Source organism: Heterocephalus glaber, unplaced genomic scaffold (assembly GCF_053883595.1).
Source record: "Heterocephalus glaber isolate CG9 unplaced genomic scaffold, H.glaber_assembly_v1.0 deba00001444, whole genome shotgun sequence".
NCBI classification, from domain to species: Eukaryota; Metazoa; Chordata; class Mammalia; order Rodentia; family Bathyergidae; genus Heterocephalus; species Heterocephalus glaber.
In genome coordinates, this window is record NW_028258297.1 from 31,791,500 (window position 1) to 31,811,084 (window position 19,585).

General features: G+C 48.7%; 1 protein-coding gene across 4 annotated transcripts in view; it reads right to left on the minus strand.

Annotated features, from left to right (window-relative positions):
- Positions 1 to 19,585, minus strand: part of Prmt8 (protein arginine methyltransferase 8) — an 80,431-nt gene that overhangs the window by 26,398 nt on the left and 34,448 nt on the right. For all 4 annotated transcript variants that reach the window (XM_004869350.3, XM_004869349.3, XM_021248161.2 and 1 more), the window contains exons 3-4: positions 9,136 to 9,291; positions 6,040 to 6,103 (exon numbers count right to left, since the gene is read on the minus strand). In XM_004869350.3, the coding sequence (XP_004869407.1) occupies positions 6,040 to 6,103; positions 9,136 to 9,291 (220 nt within the window). The remainder of the gene's footprint in view (positions 1 to 6,039; positions 6,104 to 9,135; positions 9,292 to 19,585) is intronic.

The following is a 19,585-nucleotide window of genomic DNA, read 5'->3' on the forward strand; positions in this document are numbered from 1 at the left end:
AGGGCTCCCCAGGCAGGGCTCAGCTCTCCTCACAATCTCCCCAGGTTTCGCTCTCGCTCATACGCCAGAAGCTTACAGGGGACAAGCAGAAAGTGCCACTGCTCTGGGGACTGGCAAAGATGGCCCTCCAGAGCTGAGGGCCAACAGCAAATCAAAAGCATTTGAAAAAAACTGGGTCTATACTGAACATAGATTTTTTTCCTTGTCATGGTTCCCTAAGCAATGTAGTATAATTCCAATGGCATTCACCCTGTATTCAGTGTCAGGAATGTGCAGACGGATGTTAAAGACAGAGGACTATGTGGGCTATGTGTAGCTGTGCCTTTCATATCAGGGACTTGAGCATCTCCAACTCTCGTAACCTCAGGGGGTCCTGGAGCCCAGCCTTGCAGACCCTGAGGGGTGGTGCGGCAGTCCTTCTGTACAAAACAGTCTCCCACCCTTAGGGTGGCTTGCTTCAGCTGCCTGGACTCTGGTTCAAAGCTGTCTCCTCAGAAGTGTCCCCACACTTCTTGACTTGTGCCAGTCAGTGTTTAACACGGGACTCCGAGAAGGAAGAAAGAGAGGGGAGGTGGAGGGAAGAGGGAGAGCAGAGGAGACTGAGAGGGGAGGGAGGGGAGGCGTGGGTGCGACGTCCTGATGTGTAGCCTGCTGTCCATACTTCACTGTGCTGCTTTCAGACTAAAGACACCACATCACCTGTCACTCCAGACAGGTTTGAGAAGAGGCTCTTCAAGCCTGTATGAGTCCCTCGCTCTTCTTAATCATTCCAGATCTTTCTGATTACTTTCTCGACTTGTACCCACTCTGATTGCGCTGGCTGGCTTGTCTTCACACTGTCTTCTCCGTGGGACTGGAACCTTCCTGACAGCAAAGATTTGGTCGTCCAGGCTGAACCTCTAACTCCCTTACACTTGGCACAGGGCCTGGCAAGTGGGACAGTTACACTCACAGGCACGAATCGATGTAACTCGCTTCTGAGATTATTAATGAGCTGTTTCACCATTGGTTAGGACAAGAATTAGCAATAGCCAGGAGGCAGTAGCACAGATTCATTGAAAGTGATCATTTAGGACCAATCTTATTTCTTCTTTGATAGGCAACCTAACAAATGAACCAATAACAATAATAGCTAACACGCACGGACAGCCTGCTGCCCACCAGATACTGTTGTTTTATACAGTGCTGTGCTGTGGAGACATGCTTGGCTTGGCCTGTGGATTTGGAAGGAGCAAAGACTACTTAGAAGTATTACCTTTTCACCGTGACCAATCTCAACCACTCAGCTTGGATTCAAAGCACCAACAAGCACAGACAGGCTAAGAGACAGGGCCCGGCCCGGCAGCAGCATGTGGACAGACCCCAGGTTGCTGTTGATCTGGAGCTAGGGACAAGGTGCCTTCTACAACTGCCCTGGCCTGGAGCTGCACAGTTAGAGGTCAACGCCCGAACCCCATTGACTGGCCATGCCTATTTCTCACCGCGACTCCTTGGTGTTGGAGCACACTTGGCCCAAGAAGGGAGCTCCACCCGAAAGCCCTCCCCGGGAAAGGGGGAGGGGCTGGGAGATGTGCCTGGCCATGGGGGAGAAGAGATGCCAGCCCACAGGAAGGAAACTGAATGCTGGGATGGTTTCAGAGAAGCAGAATCCACCCCTACGGAAGGAAGTGCTTGCTGACCAGCCAGCTCCCCACTGCTGAAACAGGCCCTCAGAGAACCATCCAGGGCTGCAGGACTGCAGGCAGGGAGGAGGCTGTTTGAATGCAGAATCAAGCAGTGCCCAGTTGAGGCTCTTAGAACCACAGAGGTGGGGAGCGCTGAACTGGAGGTGACCTGCACTGAGGTTTCCTGCCTTACCTCGAGTCTCCCAACAGCCTGCAAGGCTGTGCACTGACACAGGAGAGAGAGGCAGAGGCCCTGGAGGTGAGGAGATGCACCGACTCCTCCCCATGGTGAGGAGTGAGGCACTCTGCTCTCACCAGCAGAGCTGTTGTCAGGACCCTGATGCTTCCAAACAAGCACAGACAGAAGAGGAAGGAAGCTCCACCTTTTTCCTCTAGCTTTCTGAGAAGTGCCTGGGTCATAATGTTTTGTTCCTAGAATTATAAAAATTCCATCAATCTCTGCACTCCCATATCAGTCTTCACAAAAGAACGGACCTTTTTAAGCAGCTCAGCAGCCTGCTGCTTTCCTTGTCACAGAGGGGAATAGTTACTCATGCTTTAGTCAAAGAAGAGTCAGTGAAGTGTGTGTGGGCCACGCACTCATGATGGAGCCTTCCCATAGTGCGAGTCTGCGCCGGGAGGAACTCAGCCGGAGGAGCAGTGGGGCGGGATGGAGCGACCCTGGGCAGCAGGAATTTCAGGCTCACGTTATTACTGTCTCCACGTGGACACTCCTGAGACCCACAGTCGCTGCGGCACTGTCAAAAGCATTCCCATGGTAGCATCGCCCTCTCTCAAGTACGCATGCCAAGGCCGAGTGAGCCATTGCAGGGACCAGGCCCTGGGGCCTCCAGCTCCACCCACCTGCTGTAGCCCCCAGGAGGAGGACCCCAGGCAGGTGGCTTCCTGAAGGCCCTGGGCCTGGAGCTCCCTTCTTGCTACCAGGGATTCCAGGGGGCAGGCACAAGCCTTGGGGTGCCACTGGGGTGGCACTGGCCGGGGACAAGGCTTTAGCCTTTGCCTCAATGGCACAGAATCCAGTCTGAGACGCCTCAGTCTATGGCAGGAAGTAGCCCTGTCCTGGAGCCACTCAGCCGGGCTGAGCCAGCAACACAACAGACAGTGAGGAGGAGGGCACTCCAAAGCCCTCAGAGGTTGGAGAGATGCTACAGAGAAAGACCCCTAGGGCAACCTGAGAGGAAATCTGACTGTTTATCCACACCCACTGCCTCGCTCTGAAAGGGTAGGACTGGCGGACATGCACCAGTCTTCCTCATCAATACAGCGGACAGAACAAGAGCTAGGACCGAACACTCTGGGCCCGACACAGTCATTCGCCACTGCTGGCCTCAATTTCCACATCTGTGAAATGGAGGAGACCACCCAGAACTGGGAGGAGATTGGACAGTTGTGTCAGCCCACTCAGAACCAGCCAGCCTTTGTCTCCCTGGTTTAGGAGGCAGATGGAGGTATCGCCTCCCATCCCTTCCGCTCACATCAAGCACTTTTCTGAGAAGCATGCAGAAGACACCCCACCCCGTGAGCCACGGGATGCTGGACCCCAAGCTGAGGTTGGAATCTGAGCAGCATGTCCCCGAACAGGCCTCCAGAATGCAGAGAGGCGCACAGCCACCGTGCTCGGCGGCCCTGAGCCCTACAAGACAGGTGCCACAGGGGCACAGGCAGGCCCTCCCAGCCTCTCAGCTTCAGGTCAGGGATGCAAGCCCAACATGCGCCACAGCCTGAGTGACCACAGCCTGCACCCCGGGGTAGGCCCTGTGCTCTGACCCTCCCTGAAATTCCAGACTCAGGCCAACATGTCTACCTGCTGGCCAATGGACACCTCAAACCCAGCAGGTACAAAAAAAGCTCTCAGTTTCTTCTTTTGTAATAATATAAATACATGAGGAAATAAATGCTCAACAGTAATCAAATTTATGCATACAAAGAGAAAATAAATGCCATTTTCAAATGTCCGCTTAGTACCTGTTGGGGTTTTCTGAAATAAAATACGCTTTGAGTTACTAGTGCCTCCCAGTTAGCTCACATCAGAAGTGCAGTTGACAGTTAACACCTGTCTGGTCGTCCACGTTTGCCGCTCTCCACCGAACCCGTCCCACAAGCCTCTGCCCCTGCACAGCGGCCCTCCCTCTGCCCTCATGCCTGCTGCTCACTCCCAATCTCCCCACACTCCTGCCACCCGCAGCCCTCGGCCTCCAGCCAGCTGCCTCCAGCCAGCGGCTCGGCCAGACAAGATCAGCCCTTGCTCCTGTGTTCGGCCTCATTCCCACGGCCCGTCCGTCCGCAGCAGGTCTTCTCAGCCCGATTTCCCAGCTGTCCCACGGGGATCAGTTCTCTCCACTCCACTGCCACCAGCCTGGTCCATGGCACAGCCTGTCACTGGGCCAGCGGCTCCCAAATACGTGTCTGCAGCACTCTCATTGCCTGCTTTCCCACAGAGCACACGCCCTTGCTCAAAATCCTTCCAAAGGCTTTCTCCCAGAAATCAGATGCAGCTCTGTGACTGGGGCTTCTCCTTGGCCCCTGTGCTCCCCGTGTGCTGCCCACAGGGCTTCCCTCTTCCTCTCCCCTTGTGCTGTGGTTTCCATGTGCTGGAGCCCCAGTTCCTGCACCTGGCAGTCCTGGAGGTGGGGCCCAGGGTAGGTGTTCGGCCGGGGGCAGAGCCCTCTCGAGGAAGGTCCCTTACTGTGAGAGCCGCTGCTGCTCCCTGCTCCTCAGGCTGCCTCTCCCACCATGTGACCTCTCTTCTGTGCTTGCTGCCGCTCTTCCACCTGCTGGTGTGATTTCAGCAGCAAGTCTCTCACAGACGTATCAGTCCGATCTTGCGCTTCCTGGCCTCCAGAACCTTGAGTCAAATTACTAAATCTTTCCTCTGTAAGTTACTCAGCCTCAGGTACTCTGCTATAGCAACAGAAAATGAACTAAGATACTTGGTCACCCCGCTCCTTCTCATAATTCAAGTCAGAGTTCAGATGGGACCCTCTTAGCGAGGCTCTAGCCTGACGCAGCCCCCTGGCCCTCTGGATCTTATCACCCTGCATCAAGGCTCGGCAAAGCGCTGGCCACCACCTGGGTTGTTCTTGACTGTCTCCTGTTTTATCTGGTGTCTGGAATCCCACTGACCTCTAGGATGTCAGTTCCCCACTCTACCCCAGAGCCTGGCTCCCAGGGGCACTGAAGGAGGTTGTTGAGTGAATACTGCCCATCCTTTCAAGGGGTCTGCAGCAAACAGGGTGAGGGTCAGGGCTGAGGTCCAGCGGAAGTAGGTATGTGGTAGTGTGGAGGCCGGGACCCCTGAACCGGCACTCAGGTCGGACCCACAGAGTGCCACGCAGGCTCCTCATGGCAGCAGGACCACCGCCGGGACTCAGCTCCCTGTCTGGAGGGAGGACAGGACAGCTGACTCCTCATGCCTGGGCTCGAGAGACTGCACGTGTGACCTCAGTGCCCAGCTCCGTCAGGAGCAATCATGGACACAGGTGCCTTCTTCCTTCCTGAGCCTCCTTGCTCCAGCTGTCCCTCTATTCCTCTGCCTGGGCCTGGCCCAGCCTCCTCGGCCTCTCTGGGAATGTCATTCCCTCCCAGCTCACCCTTCCACCCAGTGGAACTCTGCACCAGGGCTCCTTCTTTGGACCTGCCCTTCCCAGCCGCTTCTGCCCCCTGCCCCTTCCAGCGCTGTCTCCTCTCCATTCTGCTCCCTGGACCATGGCCTCTGTCCCACCTGCCACTCTCCTCTCCACTCCGAGCTCCTGGCCTCACTCCACCCTGGACCCAGCATGATGTTCCCATCCTCCTAGCATGGAGCACAAGGCCTCAGAAGGAGGCTCGCCAGATCAGAGACCTCGAAGACCCCAGAGAGAAGGAGCTGCAGAACAAGAACCTGCAGTCCACAGGGAAACAGTGAGATGAGAGAATGGGATGCACTGCTCTGTAGTCAGACTCTGGCAGGAAGAAGGGCCCACTGGGAGGAGCAGCTTGACTGCCAGGACAGCCCATGAGCAACAGGGCTGGGGACTGTGGAGAGGGAAGAGGAAGAAGGGGAATAGCTGCCGTTTTGCAGGTTCAGTAGGTGGCCTACAGCTGGAGCCAAGCAGGGATCAGAGGACCTAAGGGTGAGCCACACAGCAGCAGTGCTGAAAGCTGAGGTGGGGCAAAGCTAACCCGGGAATGGCACGGCAGGCAGGCCCTCAGCAGCAGGGCTGCGGTCTGCTAATGGGGCCCTGGCAAGCCCCTCCGCCCTCCAAGTCCAAGTGCTCTGCACTCTTGCCTCTAATGTTAGTCTCTGCCACCCAAACCAGAGTCACAGGTCCCCTCACCCCCTCCATCGAGGGAAACACTCGGAGGTTTGCCTTACTGTTGTCCAAGTGGTTGGCCTTAATGATCTTCTCCGAGTAATCAGAGATACTGGAGCATTCGATCTAGATGAGACACAGAACAAAGGAGCAAAGCGTCAACAAACCATAGCACAACTGCCACGGTTCAGGTCTTAGATGTTCCCCAAGGGCCTACCTATTGAAAAGCAGTTCTGGTGGGGTTTCGACTTCTAGGTGTGTCTGTGTGGGTCACAGGCAAGGCCTTGGGTCTGTCTGTCCCTCGCCCTGCTTCTTGGCCACTGTGAACTGAGCAGCTTTGCTCCACCACACCTTTCTGCTGTGGTGTCTCTGCCGTGGAGCCAGCTGACCATGGTCTGCAGCCATGAGCAAACTAAACCTCTTTTAAATAGAGGGTGCTGGGTACTGTGCCTCACCAATGAGAAAGTGACCACCACAGCTTGATCTCCAGCCTGTGGGCAAGGGTGGAGGAACCTCTAGGGGATACTGGGATACTGGGAGCACCTTGGCCCCTCCTCTCCCTTTCTGTTTCCCAGTTGCCATGAGGTGTTCTGCCATGTGCTTCCACCAGGCCTTTCTGCCTCACCACAGACTCAAGATGACAGGGCGAGCAACCACTGACTGAGACTTCTGAAGCCATGAGCCAAAAATAAACCTTTCTGCCTTGCAAGTTGTTCATCTCCTTTAGTTTGTAAAGTGATGGAGAGCCGAGTGACACAACATCCAACACCAATCTAGTGGGTGGAGAAGTTGGGTCCCAGAAAGGAGCAGTGGCCTGGCCACAGCTGCACACTGAATTATGGCAAATTGAAAGGTACAGCTCCCCTCTCTCAAGAGACTGAGACTTAGCTGTGGCCCACGATGAGGGACCAGCATCTGTGCTGCAGCCAGCAGGCCTTATGCTCCTGGCCAGAGAAGTTACAAAGTGTGACCTTGGGGGAAGGTGTGCTAGGCAGAGCCAGGCCGGAGCTGCTTTGAGCCTCTACCGGCATTTCCAGGCACTCAGACTCTAGGGTAGAGGGGGCCGATTTCTGGATGAGGACCTTCTGGAAGATGCCAGGTCAGGGCCTGGTCTTAAGACTGGCCCCACCATGCACACGCAGTTAGCTTTCAACCCTTGCTAGGCTTTGGCTCTATGTACCTTAAGCACCCATGCGTTGAAAGCCTGGTGCTAGTGGGAAGTGGTGGAAGCATCAGGAGGAAGGGCTTAGTGAGAGGGCTGATCGTCACTGAGAGTATGCCCTGAAGGAGGTACTGGGATGCCAGCCTCTTCCTCCTCCTCTTTCACTCACTTCTGGCCATGACGTGACAGCTCTCTCCACCATGATCCACTGCCTTGCCACAGGCCCCAAAACGAAGGAGGCATCTGACCATGGACTGACACCTCTGAAGCTATGAACCAGAATAAACCTTCCCTCTCCTTAAATTATCTCAGGTTATGGTCATGGAAAGCTGACTAGCATAACTTTTCTACAGACTCCATCTTAGAAAGAATTTGTTCCTTTTACTGTGCAAGTCTTTCCAAGTCCTCAAATCTCCTAAGTAAAAGGCCAAAGCATTTGAGAGACTAGCAAGCCACACCTGAGATCAGGACCTCATGGACATGGTTGGAGGCCAAGCCAAGGCTGGGGTTGGAGGCCCAGATGTGCTGCCAAGGGGTGCTGGGAGCCAGGGCCATGTGCTGAGAACTGTCTCCATTTTCATAGCTGGGCTGTTCACAAAGGCTGGTCCCACCTCACATGGCCCCAGGGCCTCTGGAAGTGACTGTTTCCTCCAGAAGTCATGGCAGAGGGGCACTGAGGAGGCTGCTGACAGTCTCCACCAATGCCCACCTTTGGGGCTGTTAGAGTGACCTGAGGGGCAGATCCTGGCCAGGGGTCGGCACCAGAGAGCCTGCCTTCCCCTGGGCTGCTAGGCCTGTGGCTTCAGGTCTCACTGTCTGATGAAGAAGAATAATAATAATAAGAAGAAGAAGAAGATGATGATGATGATGATGATGATGATGATGATGATGGTGGGCATGAGGTGCCCTCCCCTCTACACAGGTCTCAGCTGAGCATTCACAGCTAGCATGAGTCTAGGCTTCTGAACTAGGGAAGATGGAGCACTCTCACCATAGGCACCACAGGAGCAGCCTTTGGAAGAGGGGTGGCAAAGGGACCTAGGGCAGCTCCACCCACTCAGGAGCCCTGGCTGTAAGCTGGCCCAGTGAAGGCACAGAAAACAAAGCCTCTGAATGCTAATTCTACTGATGGCCCACTCACATCCAGGACAGAGGTTTGATTACAGTTTACCTTTCATTTTGACCAAGATTAAATCCCATTTTCTGGCTCTCATCTTACTGCATTCTTTCAGATGTCAGCCAGCAGCTCAGACTCTTTTTGTCCAGTTTCCTTCCAGCTCCAGACACCGTTAGCCCCTTGTTATCTGGGCTGTGCAGCTGTGTGTGTTGGGGATGGGGTCAGCCTCTGCCCTGATCTGGAGCCCTACAGTGGCCAAAGCAGCAGGATCTGCCTTTCCAGGAGAAAGGGGAGCCTGTCCTGTCCTCTCCTAGGACCCCATCTCAACCACAAACTCCGAGCATTTGGCATGTGTCAGGCATCGATCCAAGCTCTTTCTGTGTGTGTAACCCTCACAATCACCATACGGGCAAGGTACCTTTATTCAGCCCATTTTATAGGTGGGGAAACTGAGGTGTGAATTGTGCAAGATCACACACTGAATGTGACCAGACCTCACATCTGCAACTGCACCCTACTGCTCTCAAGCCAAGAGGATAAGCATACAGTGGCCTTCTGAGAGCCGGAAATCCTCCACCAGTGTCCATAGTCCCAGGGCAAGAGGCCAGGTGATGCTGTGCGACAGGGAGCCTGCCTGCCTCTTGCAAGTCTCACTTGATTTTCTCTACTTCTGCTTAAAGCTGTGGCTCCAGCAAAAGAGATGGAGCAGCACTGGGGATGTGGCTCAGTGGCAGAGCACTTGCCTCACTTGTTGAGGCCCTGGGTTCAAGTCCCAGAACCACAAAAACATAAAGAAAGATGGGCCCAGAAGTTTGCTTCTGGGAAAGGCCAGAGAGGCAGGAGCAAGGGCCAGCATGAGGGAGGGTGTGGCTTGCTCACCCCGAACACCTTCTTGGCCCCCGCTTTGGCGGCAAACATGGACAGGATCCCAGTCCCGCTCCCCACGTCCAGCACCACTTTGTCCTTGAAGACGTGCTTGTTGTGGTACATGGAGTTCCGGTAGGTGAGCGTGCGCACCTCATCCTTGAGCATTTCCTGCAGTGGAAGGAAAGGAAAACAACGTCAACAACGTGGCTGAGGCTCCGAGGCACCTGGGTGCTCAGCGTCGAGACCCAGGAAACTATTCAAGAGCCACAGTAGCATGACCGGGCAGAGCCACACATGAGCACTGTAGGACAGCTGGGCAGAGGCCACCGCAGCCTCCCAACCCCACCTTTAAAATCCTGCCCAGAGGGCCAGGGATTCAGCTCAGTGGTACTGTGCCTGCCGCACAAGCACAAGGTCCCGAGTTCAATCCTCGATACCACACACAAAAAATTCTGCCCAGAAAGACAGCTTGGCACCACCAGGAGAGGCACCATGTCCAGACCCAGGGAATCTCCAGTTTACCAAAGAACAAAGGGAAGATCATTTCAACACAGCATCAGAGATTTCAGTCAGACCTGAAGAGGAACTCCCACCAAGGTCATTTAATAGGTTTTTAAGGAGACTTTCAATGGGCTTTTTGTTTTGTTTGTTTCTAAGATAAAAAAACATATTTTTCTATCTAGAATTAAGTGCTTTGCAGTAAGAGAGGACCAGATAACCTGTGAAGTTCATCTCTAGTCCCATGAGGACACGGTTGATCTGTGAGGCAGCGATTTCCGGCTGTTCAAGGCATCAGCAGACGCGTTCCGCCAACTCGTCACCACTGCGCTGGGCTGAGTTTTTAAAAGAATCAACTTTACAGAGCATAATTTTCACACAATGAAAGCACAGTGCTGGGACACACAGAAATGTGTCCTTAGGCCATCCTGTGAGCGTCTCACGGCTAAGAGGCCGACACCACCATCATGTGACCTCCGGACCACGGTCACACATGCAGCCCAGCACAACTGAGATGTTGTGCAGCACATGAATGCACAGCCATGCTGAGCAGCATCCCTTGGCCCAGGCATTCTGCATGCAGGTGCAGCCGGTTTGCTTCCTCTGCCCATCACTGATGTTGGTGTAAATGGAACCATGGCATCCGTATACTTGGGAGCCCAGCTTCCTTCACTCAGCATGAAGTTTTTGAGTTTCACTGATGTTATGCCATGTATCCAGACTTTGCTCGTTTTTGTTGTTCTTGCTGTAAACAGTATTCCATTTTTATAAGTTTACCACAGTTTCCTTTTTCACTTTTTAAAATTTTTATTTTTATTAGTACCTATTTGCAGTGCGTAATGATTACATTCATTGTGCGGAATTGGCATGTGCACATGACACATCAGATTTATTTTATGACCCCTTCTCTTCCCTCCCTCCCATCTCTTCTTGATGAATATTTGGGACTGCTTCCAGCGCTTTGCTATTATGACTCAAGCTACTATAAGCGCCCTTGTATGAGTATCTAGGGGGATGTATATCTCTATTTTATGTGCTTAAACACCTTCGACTGAATGTTCTGGCTCTTAGGGTAGGAGTGTGTTTAGCTTCATAAGCTACCATTTTCCCCAAAAATAGTTACTCCGTTTTATGTTCCATGAGTACTGAGAGTTCACGCTGCTCCACGTTCCAGGGACTCAGTCCATCTCTCTTTCCCTTGGTGGCCATTCTAATGGACATGGACGGGAGGCTTGTCCAGACGGAACGCATTTTCGTGGTGATACTGATGTGCTCATGTTTGCATGTGTGTGTTGGCTCTTCATAATTATCTCTTTTGTGATATCTGTTCCTGTCCTTTGTTATCTTTTTCTCAGCAGTCTCTTTTTTTTTTTTTTGTATTAAATTCTTTTATCGGTACGTTGTAGGTATACAACACAATTACATTTCTCATTGGGAATTGTACCTTTACATAATGCATCTTGGTTCTTATTTTTTCCCCATTCCTAGCCCTCCCTTCACGCCCTCCACTCTTCCCTATTTACAAAGACTTTATTTCCATTTTTTCCATTTCTCACCATTTTTCCTTTCCCTTCTTTCCTTTCCCCTGCCCCTCCCACTACTCCTACCCCTTTGGACCTTTTCTTCCTATTTTACATTATCAATTATTCATTCTAATCATTGGTACATTTTAGGTATACAATATAATGACATTCATCATTGGAAATTTGCACCTTTACATAGTCTCTCTTGGTTCTTATTTTTCACCCTTGCCCAGCCCTCCCTTCAACCCCTCCAGTCCTCCCTATTTACAACAATTTTATTCCTATTTTTCCATTTTCTCCTATTAATCCCATTCCCTTCTATCCTTTCCCTAGTCCTCCCACTTCCTTCCCCTTTTCAGCAGTCTCTTTTGTACTTACTGAACTGTAGGAGTTGACAGGTTCTAGAAACAAGCCCTTTTTGCTAGCTATACAAAATATATTGAATATTCTCTCCCAAACTGTTTCCTTTTTCTTAGTAATGTAGCTTGAATTTGTTTTTAATTTTGATATATAGTAATTTTTCAGGGTTTCTTTTTTTTCACTTAGGATTAGTACTTTTTGTCCCTTGTGGAGTCTGCCCCAAGATCACAGGAGAGCCTCCTTACAGCTACAACTTCTACCTTTGGGCCTCTGGATCGTTTCACATTGATTCTTGTGTAAGGTGTAAGTCAAGGAGTCAGTGGTTTTCTTATACAAAGAAGTAATTCAGGCACTATCTGTCGATCGCCCTCACTGAGTGACCTTGACGCCTTTCTCACAACCAGCTGACTTTCCGTTTATGGAATTGATATACCAATTCTATCCTGACTGGATTTTTGCAGCTTTATGTTAACTTTGAAATAAAGGACTGAAAGTCTTCCAACTTACTTCTTATTTTATAAGATTTTTCTTTTGTCTAGGTCTTTTGTATTTCCATATAAACTTTAGAATCAGCTTATTAATTCAGAATAATACCTGGGGGTATTCATTGGAATTGCATTGAATCTTTAAATAAATTTGAGGAGAACTGACATTCTAGAAAAATTGAGTTTTACAAGCCAAGAACATAATATCGATTTCTGTTTATTTAGGTCTTCTTTAATTTCTCTCTGAAATATTTTACAAATTCCCTTCATTAAATTTACTATTGCATATGATGTTTTAAAAATATTATTTCCCACTGACTTGTACTCTGCAATATTGCTCCCTTCACACATTAATGCTAATAGAATTTTCTGGGGTTTTTGTGGACTTTTTTATTTTTCTATGTAAAATCTTGTGACTTATGAATAAAGACAACTTTATTTTTTCTATCTGTATGCTTTTTATTTTTTCTACCTGAATTTTATTTTATTTTATTTTTACTAGTCCACGTTTGCAGCACATGATGTTTACCTTCCCTGTGTGGAGTTGGTGCATGGACATAAGATGTCTTAATTCCTTTTTTCATCCCTTTTCCTTCCCTTCCCTCCTCCTCTCGATCCCCTTCCCATTCGAGAAATATCTTTCTCTCTACTTCCTGTTATCTATATTTTATTTTGCTTTTTATAATTTGGGTTCTCACACAAGAGAAACCATGAGATGTTTTAAGCTTGTGTGTCTGATCTATTTCACTGAACATTATGGTCTCGAGGTGCATCCATTTTCCTGCAAATGGCTTGAGTTTATCCTTCTTTATGGAAGAGTGGTACTCCATTGTGTGTAAATACATTTTCTTTATCCATTCATCTGTTGATGAACATATAGGCTGCTTCTAAGATTTTGCCTGCTGGGAGCATTGCACTGTAGATCACCAGGGCCAGGTCTAACTCACCTCCTCCTGTGGATGAGGTAGGGCCCCTCATGGAAGGAGGAACATGCATCTTGTTTACTTCCTCCCACGGATGAGGCAGGGCCCACAGGAGAACAGTGGACAAGAGGATGTGGTGGACCAAGGCTGAGAAGAGGGCTGTCTTCCTCCCAGCCCATTCGCCAGAAAAACATCAAGCATGATGTGCTGTAGACCTTAGCTGCTCTCCGGCTCTGGTTACAGACCAGCCCCTTTACCTCCCCCTGTGCTTCTCTTACCTCTGCGCTGCAGTTGCCTGAGGTCTTTCCCTCCCATCAAGAGGTAGAGCCCCACTTGGCCCCAGCTTATTTCTCTTTGTCTTTTCTTAATCTGCCACCATCATTTCTCACTCTGTGGACACTTCTGCCATGGGGGCCATGGCATTAGCTATCATGAATTGTGCTGCTGCTGTAAACATGGATGTGCAGGTATCACTGTAATATGAGGTCTACTCTTGGGGGAAATACTTAGAAGGGGAATATCTGGGTCAAATGGAATTTCTAGTTTTGGTTTCTTGAGGAGGCTCTGTACCAGTTTCCATAGTTGTACCAGTTTACATTCCCACCAACAATGAAGAAGGGCTCCTTCTCCCCTGCAGCCTCACTAGCAGCAGTTTTTATTTGACTATAACAGCCATTCTTTCTGGTGTAAGATGGAATCTCAGTGTTGTTTTAATTTGCATTTCTCTAATGTTGAGCATTTCTTCATGTATTTATTGGCCATTTGTACTTTCTCTGTGAAGCATCTATTCATTTCACTTGCCCATTTTTTAATTGGGTCTTTTATTTTGGGGGATATAATTTTTTTTAAGTTCTTTTAGATGTGAGTCCTCTGTCTGAGGAATAGCTGGCCAAAAAAAATTCTCATTGTATGGACTGTCTTTTCACTCTGTTGGTTTTTTCCTTTGCTGTCCAGAGCTTTTTAATTTGATGTGATCCCATTTGTTGATTTTTAGCATTATTTCCTGTGCAGCCAGGGTTCTGCTCAGAAAGTCCTTGTTTACACCTACAACATCAAGAGTTTTACCTATATATCTTCCAGAAGCTTAAGTGTTCCTGGTTTGACATTTAGTTCTTTGATCCATTTTTTAGTTTAGTGACAGATACGGGTCTAGAATGAATCTTTTGCATGTGGACAGCCAGTTTTCCCAGTCCTATTTATTAAAGAGGCTGTCTTTCCTTCAGTGTGTGTTTTTGGCCCATTTGTCAAAGATCAAATAGTAAATGTGCTTGGCTTGTTTCTGCTTCTTTTCTGCCACATTGATCTTCATGTCCTTATGCCAGTGCCATGCTGTTTTTATCACTGTAGCTTTATAATATAACTTCAAATCTGGGATTGTGATGCCTCCTCCCTTACTCTTGTTACCCAGGATTGTTTTTTGCTATTCTGGGTCTCTTTTGGTTCCATATGAATTTTAGGATTGCTTTCTGTAGTTCTGTGAGGAATGCTATTGATATTTTGATTGAGATTGTGTTAAATCTGTACAGCATTTTGACAGTGTTGATTCTGCCTATCCAGAAACAAGGGATATCTTTCAATTTTCTTCAATTTTCTTTTTTAAGAGTATTCTTTTTAATTTTTTTTTGTTATTGTTCTTTCCTCTTGCCTTAATGCACTGGGAAGGACTGCTAGCAAAATGTAGAGAAGGATTGCAGAAGATAGACATCTTTCCTTTGTTCCAATGCCTGACATGTGCCCATTAAGTATAATTTTAGCAGCAGGCTTTCTGTAAATGTCTTTTATCAGACTGAAGAAGTTTCCTTCTATTCTTAACTGAGAGCTTTTGTCATGAATTGGCATTTAATTTTGCCACATGCGATTTCTACATTTATTGAGATCATATATGACTTTTCTCCTTTATTCTGTTAATGTGTTGGACCCACCTGATTTGTTTTCACAGTCGAGCTAGCACTTTGCTGTGCTGTTATCCTTTTTTTTTTTTTTCGGTACTAGGGATTGAACTCGGGTCCTTGTGCTTGCAAGGCAGGCGGCGGAACCACTGAGCCAAATCCCCGGCCCACTGTTAACTTTTTAAAATACTGTTTGATTTTATTTGTCAATATTTTGTCACAGATATTGGTATCTACACTTATGAGGGACACTCTCACCCTCTCACCCTCTCTGGTAATGAACGTTACTTGGGCTCATATCATAACTTAAGAATTGTTCTCTCCTTGCACATTTTTTGGAAAAGTTTATGACATTGGTATTTTCTTCTTTCAGTGTTTGATAGTCAGCAGTAAAACCACATATTCTAGAGTGTGCTTCCTTTTGGTGAAAGTTATTGATTCAATTTACTTAATTGATAATAGGCTATTTTAGCTTTCTATGTCTTTCTATCTTGAAAATCTGTTGTCCAATGAATTTATCTATTTCATCTAACATGTCACATTTATGAGCCATAACTTCCTCTCATTAACCACTGAATAGCTGCATGATCTCTAACTATGTCCTCATCTCCACTCGTGATATTTTTAAAGAAATACTGATTCTTTATTCAAAACTGAGATTTGATAAGGCTGAGAGTACAAATGAAGAAGAGGTAATTGATCATTCCTTAGTGGTGGCAAAAGTCATTTATTTTTCATTTATGATATAATCTGTGTATTCTCTGATTTTTTTTCTTAATTGCTCTACATGAGTTCTATTCAGTTCGTCTTTTTTGAAAATTAACTTTTGGCATTTTCTCTATTGTTTGATTCCTATTTCATCAATGTTGGCTACCAGGTTAATTATTTAATTCCTCGAGTCTTACCTGTCCGTCTTTCTGTAGTTTTATAGAGTGGAAGTTTTTATCATTGATTGTATATCTCTCTTTTTTTCTAATATCAGCATACAAAGCTATGAATTTCCCTCTAAAATTTACTTTAGCTGCATCACACAAATGTTTATAGATTGTGTTTTTATTGTCATTTATTTCAAAATATTTTCTCTTGTGTTTTCTTCCCTGGTCCATGGATTATTAAGAAGAGTGCTGCCTAATTTCCAGTTATTTAGAGCTTTTCTTGATAACACTGGTTTTGGCTTCCAATTTCATTCATTATGACCAGGACAAAGGCTACTCTTCATGATTTCAGTCTTTGAAGTTGACTGAGATTTGTCCTGTGACTGACTGATGACCCCCCTACTGAATGCTTCCACGTGTCCTCTGTAGTTCAAGAATGCCATACAGGACGATTGGGTCAAGCTGCTCGTACTGTTTAAATTCTCTACATCTTTATTGACTTTGTTGTGTGTTTGTTATCAGTTACCAGAACAGTGTTACAAATCCTTGCCTGTGATTGGGTTGTCTTTTGCCCCCTCTAGCTCTGCAGGCCTTGCTTCATTCGTGTGTTTTGGAGCTCTGCACACCCATGTGTCTCCCAGGCCAAGCTGAACGGCATGGCCCAGAACTCACTTTCCCTCAGTTAGGGTGGATCACGGGGGAGATTCTGGCGAGATACTGAAGGTGTAAAGGAAGCAGTAACCCTTCTGAAGCCCAGCTACTACTTCCTCTTCTGCCCCAGAGTTGCTATCTTTTATGTCATTAGAAGTCAAATAAAGCCGGGGTTTAATTTGATCATGTTCACGTCCAGCTTTAAATACTTTCAGAGGGAGCTCAAGCCCCTCTTCCCCAGGAGATCTTTGAGACCCAACAGCACAGAGTGCAAGACGGGATCCCTGGGTCTGGCACGGAGCACGGAGCACAAGAATGCTCAGTGAACAGGAGGTCGGAGCAGTGTGAGGCATGCGGGTGCTGGAGCCAGGATCCCTGCAGTCAAGTCACGAGTTCACTGCTGCTGAGCCTTCAGGAACCTCATTCATCTTCTGTGCCTCAGTTTCCTCACCTGGATGATGGAGTCAGAATAGCACCTACTTCATACGGTTATCACAATGATTTTAAAGTGCAGTATACTTCTTACAAGTGTCAGCTCTGGATCTCTCTGATAACCACAGCTCTTTCCTTTGTCTATCCAAGGAAGTTCTTTAGAGTAAGAAGGCAGTGGAGGAAAATACAGTGGGCCCAGTGGCCCCTTGACTTACAAACTCAATTCGTTCCCAAGGGCTGGTTGTACCTCAAGTTGATCAGCTGAAGGGTCAGGCTCCTCTCCACAGCCATCAAAGTCCCTCTCCTGTACACAGGCAGGTCTCAGTGTCCTTAGAGACATGGGCCCAGGATTTCTCAGTTAACCCCACCCAGGAAAGGATGTTGTCATGTTCCTTCCAGAACTCTGTAAGGGTTAAATTTGTATCTGAGACCATCTGGAAGTACAAGCAGCCGGTATTTGGGTTGTAACTCAAGACTTTGTTCATAAGTTAAAACTAAAATTCTGGTTGTAACTACAGTTGTTCATGTGTCAGGCCTGTTATAACTTGAGGGCCCACTGTAAGGACAAAAGTGTCAGAGATCTCCAACCATAGCCACAGTTGAAGGCCCTAGCTGCCTCTCCCGGCCTGGCTGAGTACCCCTGGTGATACTATTACTGCTAATCAGGAGTGCCCCACTTGCCCTACTCAACTAACTGATTTCTGTCACCTCTTTAGCCCTTGTAAATGCTGGGAGGACAGGGTGGTGACTGCAAGGCCTCCCCTACCTACTCGGTGCTAAGAAAAGCTCTCTTCCCTCCTGCACCACACTTCAGCCATTCCCACAATCCAGAGACAGTGAGACAGTGCACATGAGAAGGCACCACCCTATTGAAAACAGTTCCCAGTCCCTGCTGGGGACAACTCTGCCTCTCAGTTTTCCTTCCCACTGAACTTAGGACAGCTCATCCACTAATTGCCAGGAAATGAGGCCCCAGAGATTCTATTTCAGTAGAACCTATAGCAAGACTGTCAAAAGGAGGGAGCTGGCCGGCCACGAGAATGGCACCCCGGCCAAGCACTGGGAGCACAGCCACACTGGCTGGGTCTCTGCTCCAGGCAAGGCACCAAGGGCGGTGCTGACACCCAGAGTGGCTGAGAAGCGGAGCTGGGCTCTGGTAGGTCATGGAGCTGTCCTTGCTCTCGAGGTGAAAGCCCCAGGATGCACACCTTTGTCACCTCTGCTCCAGTTCAGGATTTCATTCTCTTCAGAGAGGGTTGGGTTGGAAAGACTGCCGACTTCCTCTCGCTGGGCTCTGCCCTCCAGAAGCTGGGTGCTGCCCATCTCAGAAAGGGCTGTCGGATGGCATGAGCAGAAGTGTCCAGCGTTACCTTGTGGCCATTCCTTGTTTGTATATCTACTGCTCCAGCCATTCCATCATCCCATGTTTCCAAAACATACACTGAGCACTGTTAATCGCCTGCCAGCAGTGCCGCCCCATCACCCCTGGGGAGAGGACGGCCAAGAGGCCACTTTCCCTGGATGGGAAAATCAAGCCCTGTGCAGAGGGAGGGAAGGCATTGCTGCCTTCTGTCTAGCACAATCAGATCCCTGATGCTTGATAACAGGACATGAGAGGACCCTTTTGCTGCACAGATCCATGTCCCCAGCCTTTCATGCTAGATGATCTTGGAGACCGAAAACAGGGTGGAGGGGTGTCTTATAGGAGAAGAAGGGCTCTCTAGCCATTCCTGTATCAAAGGACCCATGCATTTCCCTAGCATCCAGGCTGCAGAATGGCCTGGAGCAGCAGCAGAAGGGATTTAAGCTAGATGTGCAGAAGTACTTCCCAGTCAGAAGGGTCTAATTTGCTAAGGACACCATGATCTGCTCATCCTTTAGTCTGCTGTTCCATTTGCACTATGTTTATATATCTTTATGCTCAAGTTTTATTTTCTTGCAAAATTGAGGGAACCTGGCTCGGTAGTTGGTGGCCCTTGGTGTCCACATACCCTTCTGGTGTCCTGTGCTGACCAGGTGTCCCCTGAGAGGCTGGATTAGCAGCTGTATCAACATACCATTGCAAAGCAGATAGCATACCAAGCACTGGGCCCCAGGCTAGGACTCCAAAGCCTGAAGAAATTCGGAGATCAAAATAGCCCGGGAGAGCATGTCCAGGGTTGCCACGGAATCCAGAGGGACTTTTGTGAGGCACGTGTGCCAGGAAATGGGAGGCCTTGAGGTGTGTGTCAGAGTTGGTTCTGTCTAATAGGGAATTTCAGGAGCCCCAAAGGGAGATGCTTGGGGTCCCTCTTCCAGGAATCTGCCCAGAAGTGGGTTCCCAGAGCCACAGGCCATTTAAACTTCTCCCATGGACATGTCCTTGAATTAGGAATAGGGTCTTGAGGAGATATAGCTTTTGAGAGAGTGTCTTCTCCCTCTGAGAGCCTCACACAGGCCTAGGTTAGGACCTTGTGCACCACCATCCTCACCTCAAAGGGGTGCAGAGTAAAGGAAGGTGCAGCAGTTCACCATCTGCCATCACATGGTATCAGCTCTCTTCCTGGGCGAGGACCTTAGAACTGAGCTCTGGCCCCAGCCCAGTGATTAGATACAGAGGGTGGTGCTCAAGGCAAGCTCACCAAAGTTTGAGCCTTCCTGGAGCAGATGAGGCCGAATTCTATTTCAGAAGCAACTGAGGGCTCCTCTACCCTCTACCTCCAGATGGGCTACAGGAACAAATGATTCCATGGGGCTGGGGTAGGAAGGAAGGGAGGAAGGAAGATTATTTTCAAGGCTGTATTGCATGGTGGTTAGGAATAAAGTCCGTGGAACCAAAATGTGAAT